The following is a 10,000-nucleotide window of genomic DNA, read 5'->3' as shown; positions in this document are numbered from 1 at the left end:
TTCGAGTTGACACAAGAGTAGTGTCAACACTAGTGTTACACGGTGTTTCTCTCAAGTGTGACCGGACCAACACTCAGGGTCTTTAAATAACTGAGGAGAAAGTGCTGCCTTTGTAATTACATCTGCAAATGGTTAGACTCTCTAGTCTTCTCGGATAAGGACGATAAGCTGGAGGTCCCGTCTCACAACCCTTCAATGTTCATAATCCTGTGGGACGTAAAAGAGCCCACACACTTGTCGCAAAGAGCAGGGCATGTAGTTCCCGGTGTTGTGGTCTGTCTTCTGTGGTGTATCATGGTTGGGAGGGTAAATGCTCAGAGATATTAGCTACACCAAGCTACTCTAAAAATCTGAGGGTAAATAAAGATGTATGATATGATATGATCATGTGGCTTTGGCTGTGTTGTCACTCGATCATCTCTGCTTCTTCATTTGTACACTTAGTTGTGGTCTTTCAATTCCTGCTGTTGTCTGAGAAGGTGACTTGTCCTCCCACCTTCTCTTTTGTCAGCATCTCTATGTCTGCTGAAAAGCCATAATTTTGCAGTAATTCCCTTTTAGAGCAGTGACATAAACTGAATACCAAAGTAATTACTTCGACCAATCACAGAATGTGCAAACAGGGCAAGCCGCGATTGGTTTTGGTTTTCCTTCTCATTGGTCGATAAACTGGTGCAAGATTTGTAAACCAATCACCAAGCGTAGCAATTGCAATCGCGTAATAATTACTTTCAAAAGTCATTTGAAAACTATTCTAAGAGTGAAACTTGTAGGTCTTACTTGATCTGCCCAACGCCAGACAATAGGGAGAACGTCATCTCAAAATATAAATTTGCACTATTTTAATCACTTTGTGACTATATCAACCTTTTTCATGTGACAAGGGTGAGGTACTTCCTCAAAAATGACATTCGTCGGAACGGTACTCAATTTAGGGGAGAAACTGAAAATTTATCCTCAAAGTGCTGATGTCTTCATAAATTTGGCTACCAATATTTCACGCTGTATAGTTTTGCTGACAATGGCAAAAAAATGGAGGAAAGTGAAAAACGCAGGTGCAGGGCGTGCAAAGCTATTGTTTTTGCCCAGTGGCACTAAATATGCACAATTTATGATGCTCTTGTTGCTGTCACCATTATCGTTGCCTAAGCTCCATAATTTTACTCATCAGTGGGGGATGGTTCACTGGTAATAAAAGGGTGAAGCTTAACCCATTGACTCCTTAACAGATTTTACTCTAACACCAGACAATTTTACTTGTTATTGGGGCGTGGTTCAAGAGTCAATGGGTTAAGTGATTTCCTCTTTGCCCAGTGGCTACTGTATGGCTTGTGAACTGTCCCCTCGTCTTTTAGCAAGGCCAACGGTGTATGTGATTGTCTTTATCAACCCATCTTTTTTAAAGTAATATTTAGACCTGATAAAACATGTGCTGTGAGTTTTTTGAATGGCTTAAAAAACATTCCACAAAGAGAATGTCCCTCTGGACTCAAAACAATGGTTCAAATTGTGAGAGATGAATATTAGCATACAAGAAAAACAAGCTATGCCTTATTAGTATTCTTTATATAAAGAATACTATTGAGGAGTGTTTTATCAGGATATTATGCTCATACACGTGATGTTTTATTGGTGTTTTGATAGGCTGTTAGGCTCATGAATTATTAATTAGTTTTTTAATTGCAGTTAAATGAGAGGAGCACTAAAATAAAAGATACTATGAGGGATACCTGCATTACAGAGTTAGTGGACTCTTGGTACAGGATTTTGGTGAGTGGGGAAAGAACATTGATAGCAGCTGATTTTTTTTTGTGACTAGAAGAACATTGAAAGAACAATGTATTAAAGAGATACATTGTTCTTTCACCATTTCATTTACGGGGTCAGTTACATACTCACAAAAAATGACCAGCTCTTAGCTAGCTTGATAGCGCAATTGGTAGAACACTGCACCGGTATCGCAGGGGTCATAGGTTTGAATCTCGTTCAAGCCTGAATTTAAATGTCAGGCTTTCCTTACATGTACATTACTGCTTAAGTAGCATTCATAATTGCCTGTTCTCAAAATGTAACTTAGAGGAACATTATTTTTTATTTCTAGCAAACTTATGAAAGCAGTGCATCTTCATTAACCTGTCTTTGCCTGGACGTCATTGGGGCATACATTGAATGGATTGATATTGCGCTGATTGCCAATGACAGATTTATCAGGTGAGAAAGTTATCTTCATTCTTCGACGTACACATAACTATTGAGTGGTCACTACACAAACTGAAAGACTGAAATTTGACTTTGCTTTTTAAGCATGTGGGCATGCTTACCATCAAAAAGTTGTTGAAAAATTAGTTTGCCTTTAATATGAATTTTGGACATTTGTTGTTCTCACCACTTACGTCCAGAAATGCAAGTACCCTAAACACCTGCAGGTAAGCCACACCCGCAGATAAGCTGCACCTCAAATTTAGCTACTCAAATTTTGGAAAAACAGTTTTTTGAAAGAAATAAAAAGAAATTCAAAGTCGAGTCTTTGGAAGTCTTCTTTATCCACTGTTCATGGAACGAACTGTTAACATTGAAACGGAATGGTTTCTTATTAAGGACGGTGCCTACTATTGTTATTGCGCATACATTCTGTGCATCTCAAGATACTCGAATTTCCTATGGGTGATGCTTATTAATACAGGGATATTTTTGCGTGGTTCAAAACTATGCAGAGAAAGCAGAACTTAGCAAGTGCTCTTGGTATCCAAAAAGAAAATTGGAGGTAACCATGCATTTTTCAGAGATAATTAAGCTTCAATTTGTTAAAGAACGCCATACATTGCTTTGTATTTCAAAGCTTTTTAAAATGTGTGGTTACCCCTAATTTTCTTTTTGGATTTCAATAACACTTGTTAAGATCTGCTCTTCCAGCCCATTAAGTAAACCGTGCAAAAATTCCTTTGAATTAGCAGGGTTTGAGGTAGGATTTGATCACTGGGGGACAGTTTGTCCCCTTGGCTAAAATTGTGGGGGACATTTTCATTTTTGGGGGACAATCAATTTTTGTGTGGCTTACACGAAGTGTAAACCACTCAATGCCATGGCCCAAGATATTTATTCCTGGATTTGTCACGGTGAACGGAGTGGCTGTCACGTGGTTTACTATCGTCCAAGACAGGCCCCAGTCTACGCTCGGCTAAGTACGTAAACTTCTAAGCTTCAGAAAGCGGCCATTTTGTGGTTGTAACACAGCGCGTTGTCGAAGATCGTTTTTTATCTAGTTATTCGTTCTTCTTTGCTGCTTGGATTTTACACGCCGGCTTTCCTACAGTCGGCTTGTCTTCTAAGTTCGGATTACAGCGAGGAGTTGTGCTCTCACAGGGCAACATTTCAATTCACGGTCTGGACCTTTGGTACAGGTTGCGTCACATGAAAACTTACGAGTCATTATTGACTCTCGCAAGCCAACATTTAACGGCTTCAATCTGCTCAGCAGACCTGCTTGAGTATCTGAAAGTTTCTGAAAGTATTTGAAAGGCTCTGAAGTTACTTGAAAGCAAAAGAGACTCTCCTGTGCTTGTGTTGTCATTGCTCAATGTTGTTGTTGAATCGAATTGGACGAATCATCCACACACAGTTGACAAGAGTCTGCTAGCCCACGATTTCGTCAGAAGTAAGTAACATGGGAATCTCTGTTGAACAATACCGATCAAGAATCGGCTCTCATGACAATTTCCTTAAAACAAAAGATGCTTTGTCACGTTTCAATTATGATGCTTTACATGAATGTCTTTTATTTACCAACATTGAAACAAGTTGTTGGACAATACAAAATATGGAATGAAGTAGTGTTTTGATTTACCCAATTTGTGTACTACACCTGCTCACAATGTTTATTTTGGACCTTTTTGTACAGTAGATTAGCACTTTGCGTGATGTCAAGTTCATCTATTCATTTCATGTTTCCACATAGCTTGAACTTGGTAAACACACTGACATAAAATTACAAGGTCCATAATAAGAAAACTTCAACGATTCTGGTATTTAAAGTCATATGATACCATCATGAACTTCCCTGTACATTGAATTCTGTTGAACTTTTTCTTAAAACCTCCAGGTAAAATTGTTAATCTTATTGGCTTAAAATTATTAGCAATGTTAATAAGCACTACTCAACATATGATTTATTAAAATATTGCTTGTGTTCAGATATTGTTATGCGTCTATCTTTTTTTCCCAAATTCCTCCACTTGCAACCCAATAGCCACTTACATCAACTAAATTTTTCTGTGTTTCTTTATTGAAAATGTAGCATTATGATACTTTACATGCATATATTGTCAAAAATTAGTCGTACATTCAAACCAAATCAAGCTCCCAATGTGGCTTCTAGCAAAGGTTACATCATTTCCTGTATGTCCCAGCCCTTCTGCAAAGTGTTGTGCTCTTGCACTGGTACACAAAATGCCAAAAGCATTCATACGAAATGCTTCCCTGGAGTTGATTTCACAACACTTGCCCTGGATAAACTCAGAACTCAATTCCACTTGGTTGCGTAAACAAAATCATGACTGAATCTATAAGCCCACTATAGGACATGATGCTGACATTTTTTCAGTTCCTTAAATCCTCAGGTTACATGCGCAACCTCTGTTGTCAAAATGACACCTCCATAAAACTTTACCCAATAACCCTCATCTTGAAAATAAGTATTTCAGGACGGATGTATGTCAATTATCTTATTGTATTGATTGAGAGGAACAATATTGAAAACTAACCGTAATCAGATACTAATAGAAACTCAATGACTAATAGAAACTCAATGACAAAACAGATCCTTTTAATTTGTAACCTCCCCCATCAAAGCAGCTTAATTTCGTAAGCCACACATGTACGCATTGCGGACCTATTTTTTTCCATTCTCTTACGTTCTAACAAAGAAACAGGCACGCCAACAAAAACATTTTTAATTACCTGTTATTTGTAATTAAAAAATTAATGCAAACAAGAAAGTTAAGAAAAGGGTGTCAATGCTTGCGATTGACCATTGTTCTCTAAAACACGACGCTGTGATGGTGTTGCTGAGTGTATCCCCCATAGTTTCCTAATTAACAGCATCCATGTGTTTTTTTTATATTTGTTGTGTCTTAGAAGAGTTGAGGTTCTAAAATATGTACACCGTTTTTCCAATGTCAAGGGGTTTGGTTTCTCACATAGAGAGCCTCCTTTTCATAGCCCAACTATGTGTGATCTTGCAACCAAGTTTTCTGGAAAGACCGTGGTTTCATTTGAGCCCATTTCTTTCTTTCTCATTAATACACTGTTCTTCTTCTGTATTTTTTTTTCTCTGATCAATCTGGCTTTGATTTGAGGCAAAAGAGTTATTGTACGAATATGTTTTTGCTGTGACATTTAAATCCCAGATGCGTGCATCACGCTTGGTTGAACATCAGTAGAGTGACTGAAAAGTGACTTTAAAATGAACTTAAAATGCACGATAAAATTCCTCCCACGGTCTGTGTTTCAGCTTGTAATTTTTGTACTAAACTGTATCTCTTCTTGTGTGTTTCCTTCTGAGTTTTCCCCCAGATTTTGAAGGGGACAAAAATGTCCCCTTGGTTGTTTTCTTAAGGGGCAATTTCAATATCAGTGCATAAGTGTCTGCATTACTAGGTGCATGTGATTCTAGGCAGTAGGGATGGTGCGGCGGTCAAAGCACTTGCCTCGCATCAATGTGAGCCGGGTTCGATTCCCAGACTTGCATGGCGTCACATGTGGGTTCAGTTTATTGGTTCTGTACACTGCTTTGAGAGGTTTGCCTCCGGGTACTCCGGTTTTCCTCTCTCCTCAAAAACCAACCTATGATTTGATATGTGTTGATTTGATTCCTGTAGAGTGTCCCCAACACTAAATAAAGTTGACACTTCAATAGAGTTATCATTATTATTATTATTGTTTTAGTTGTGGAGAAGAGCATAAGTGGACACTTTGTGACACTTGCCAAAATGGTTGGGTATCTCTTTAATGAATTATGTGTATTATTGATTTTTCTTCAACACATTGTGACAATGTCCAAATATGGTCATAGCATGCTCAATATTCGTCATGCGTACTCCACAGATATCCTGCGATATATGTAATTTTGTGTGTCACAGAGAAGAATGGTAATTTTTCCAGCTTTTTTTTTCCAATAAACATAGAAAATTGTGCTTTGTCATCAATGTGTTGAATAATAAAACAATTATCCTGCTCAATCTTGCGGAATATCGCCTGATTATCTGGCAATATTCCGCGCTATTTCGCAGGATAATTGTTAAATAGTTGTAGTTGCACTCATACTGATATCTAAAGTTGCTTTTAATTCTAACAGCCTTTTGCTGCGATACATGTCAGTGGAAGTTCTTCGTGAGAGTGCCTGTGATTGCATTCATGAGATCATCTTGAAGGGTATGGAGCCCATGGCAAAAAAAGAGCTGGTGGAGTCACTGCTTATTGTCCTGGAACAAAGTGGTATTCTTCTTCCTCAGGAGGTAATTTAAACAACTGTTTTTGTTATATAGGGTACCTAGACTTTTACTCAACAAAACAAGCACTCTGATTTGTTGATTCTTGGTCATGTGCTCCTGATCACATTCAAATGTATCCCGACTGGGATACAATTCCGCAGTTGTTGCCCGCTCCGAATGTTTTGCTGTGATTGTTAAAAGAAACGTCAAAATATATAACAAAGCACTTGATGTCTGGTCCCTGGGCTCATAAGCCGATTGCACACAGGTGGCTCAGTTGGTTGAGCACTGAGTTGCCATGCGGGAGGTCATGAGTTTGACTCCGGCCTCACCAACACTCAGAGTCTTCAAATGACTGAGGAGAAAGTGCATGCTGCCATTGTAATTACACCCGCAAGTGGTTACACGTTTAACTGCAGGGCTTGAAATTAACGAAAAAATCCAGTAGCATTTTGTGACAAGATACGAAAATTTAGTCGCAATTTCGCAAATTTTAGTCGCAAAATCGCCGTGCTGCATTGTGTTGTCAGCGGTTTAGCAAAAAAATATGAGCCTGCAATACTTGTGTGTAAAGAAACCCCTGAAAATGGCGATTGATCGAAGGAATGGACGTAATATCACTGCTAAATTACTCTACAATTACGCTATCTTCAGAGAAAATTCACAGTGAGAAACAAAATAATTTTGTCATTTATTTATTTATTTGAGCAAAAGTAGCAGCAAAGTGGCAACTGCTAACCCTTTTGTTTTGAAAGAGCGAAGGTGACAACAAGTCGCAACTTTGAGGTCAAAGTTCGGAAGCTTTTGAGTCCAGATATTCTGGTCGCAAAGGGAAAAATTTAGTCGCAAATGCAACTGTATTGATCGCAATTTTGAGCCCTGTTAAGTCTTCTCAGATAAAGACTTTAAACCGTAGGCTTTGTCACACAAATATCTTTCATGTTCATAAGTTACCTGTGGGACGTTAAAGTTACCCACACACTAATCGAGAAGAGTGAGGGATGAAGTTCCCTGTGTTGTGGCTGTCCTTTGTTAGTGTGGGTGGGGTACGTAGCAGGTCCACATCAGCTGAGTAGCTGCCAAAACTTCAACCTAGCTGCTAAAACAAATAAATAACAAACAAACTTTTGTGTCTGATTAGCTCAGGCCATGACTCCACTTCAAATCACGTTCACCCCAAAATGCAGACTGCAGACAGTGCAGACCGTGCAGACCAGGGGTAAAATATGGCATTACCCTCACTATTATTGAGAGCTAACCGTAAACAGGCTAACCTGAATGTTATTTAAGCCTAATTTGGCTAACCGAATGTTATTTAGGCCTCATTCAGGCTAACCGAATTTTCATTTTTACAGACGGTCTGCACAGTCTGCAGTCCGCGTTTTTCAGTGTCCCTTCAAATCATGTCATGTAAATCTGACCTAAAGCACCCTTAGCTCCCACAGACTTTCTCACATAGCCTGACCTTAATTGACACAATCAAACTGTAATAAATATATAATATGTAGATGAAAAAATCATGAAAGGAAAGGAAAGGATTTAGGAAAGGAAAGGAACTTTATTTAAGTGTCAAGTTGTTCTGGTACTAGAGCACTTATTGGGGACACTGTTAACTGAAATTAACAAATAGCAATGAATGGATGTGAATGTGATAAAGAAGCTACAAAGCTGCACTGAAAAGACTCATGAGGGGTGGGTGGGTGGTAGGGTCAGGTCAGGAAATGACGGATGGCAAAAAGCAAACTGAGGCACCAACACACCATGTGACCTGAAGACCCGTCACACACTGGAGCCCGCTCCAGTCTCCTAGCTGTGTGTGAGAAAAACGTTTTCCACTTTATTCGTTCCTCAGCCAGTGGAAAAACTCTCATCTAAATTGCCCAGAACTTCATAAGACCTTGACTGCTGGAATGGGACCTACGGCACTAACCCTGCTTGCAATTATCATAGGCTCTTTAGTGAGAAGTTGTTCTTGATGTTCAAAATCATTTTCGGAATTAATTTTTGTCTTGTATGTGCAGGATGAAGATGCAGACTTCATGGCAAAGCTTGCCAAACTGATTAGTACAGCGGGAACTCAGCTTCTGAATAGCTACAGCAAGTATGAGACAATTCTGTAATCCCTATAATTTTACCTATATGCTTTCAACTTGCTTGATGAAATGCATGTACCATTCAGGCTCCAGACGAGCAAATTATTGCATTGTTCGGAACAAGTCTTAATCACTCACTGTCCCCAATAACCCTTTGACGTCCAAACCGGCTGAAACCTGCCAGACTTAGTGTTTTACTCTGTCTAACGCCAGACGATTTTACTCGTCAATACAAAACCCCTGGGAGTCAAAGGGTCAATTAAACAGAAAAAAACGTCATGTAAGTTGTTCTGACTCTTTATTTTTAGGCTGTATAAATCAGGGGATACTGAAAATGCAGCCAAATGTTTGCAAGCAGCAGAGGACAAACTACAGTATATGTTTCGGTGAGTAGTAAAGTTGTCTTCAGTTCTTGCAAGGTTACAGGTCAGTTGATCCTTGACTTTCCAGGGAGTGAAACAGCAACCGAGACAATACATCAATTCTAATCCTTAAACCAACCAACAACCAAGGGGGCCAACTTTGAAATAGTATAAATGCTGAGGCCCTTTTATTAAGGCAATACATAGAGGATATTACAGGGTGGCAAGAAGACATGAATTTTATGTTTGAATGGCAAGAACAATATCTCAGGAGTGAGCACACTCAAACATAAAATTCATATCTTTGAGCTAAATGTCTTTTTATTATGAATGGACAATAAATATATATGGTAGAGATTGAAAAGCAGGCTTAAAACAAACAAAAAAAGGTGGGGAAGGTGGGAATTGTGACGTTGTTGCTCAATATGGCCACTTATAACAAAAATACACCACTGGGTTCCTGATTGGAATGGTTGTATTGATTCTAATGCATGTGTTTTAGTTCCTGGTAAAAAACCTCTCATCTACATGATAAAGTACACTACCAACCTCTTCTGGTACTAGAAATAATACTAATTATTATTAATGATTGTTCCTGTAATGATTTTGCTTTAGATTCTTAGACCATGAGGATGATGATGTTTCACAAAATGCTTCTGGTTTTGCATATACTTACCTAACTGTATTGAAACAGGTGAGGAAAGACAATGATTAGCTTTGTTACTACGAAAACCACTGATATGTGGTACAGTGTCGAACCCAAGCCTAATATGCCAGATCTCGCCGCCATCTTGGTTTTTCATGGTACAGCAGGCTCAATTACAACCATTGGTTTTGTCACTAAATGGACGCTCGCACTGGAAAAACCAGTTTGACGAGAGAAAACAAGATTGACTAGTCCAGAAGTTCGGGCTGCGGCGGCTTCAAAGAGTTGACGCAATTCGGGCAGAGCCTCCTTTTCTCCTCCTCAGTAAAGAAAAAGACAAAAGTTGGCTCTGCTCACAGGGTGCTTTCTTCCACACGAAGTAACAGCAAGTCCATGGTTTCACTTGCAATT

General features: G+C 39.0%; 1 protein-coding gene across 1 annotated transcript in view; it reads left to right on the top strand.

Moving 5' to 3' along the window:
- LOC138011560 (exportin-T-like) overlaps positions 1-10,000 on the top strand; it is a 60,426-nt gene that overhangs the window by 5,610 nt on the left and 44,816 nt on the right. The window contains exons 7-12 of the mRNA XM_068858626.1: positions 1,687-1,770; positions 2,102-2,211; positions 6,353-6,512; positions 8,510-8,589; positions 8,890-8,967; positions 9,559-9,637. Coding sequence (XP_068714727.1) covers positions 1,687-1,770; positions 2,102-2,211; positions 6,353-6,512; positions 8,510-8,589; positions 8,890-8,967; positions 9,559-9,637 — 591 coding nt within the window. The remainder of the gene's footprint in view (positions 1-1,686; positions 1,771-2,101; positions 2,212-6,352; positions 6,513-8,509; positions 8,590-8,889; positions 8,968-9,558; positions 9,638-10,000) is intronic.

The sequence above is a fragment of the Montipora foliosa genome, chromosome 7 (assembly GCF_036669935.1).
Source record: "Montipora foliosa isolate CH-2021 chromosome 7, ASM3666993v2, whole genome shotgun sequence".
Lineage (NCBI taxonomy): Eukaryota > Metazoa > Cnidaria > Anthozoa > Scleractinia > Acroporidae > Montipora > Montipora foliosa.
The sequence above is the reverse complement of the archived record's forward strand: the minus strand, read 5'-3'. Positions and strand labels throughout refer to the sequence as shown.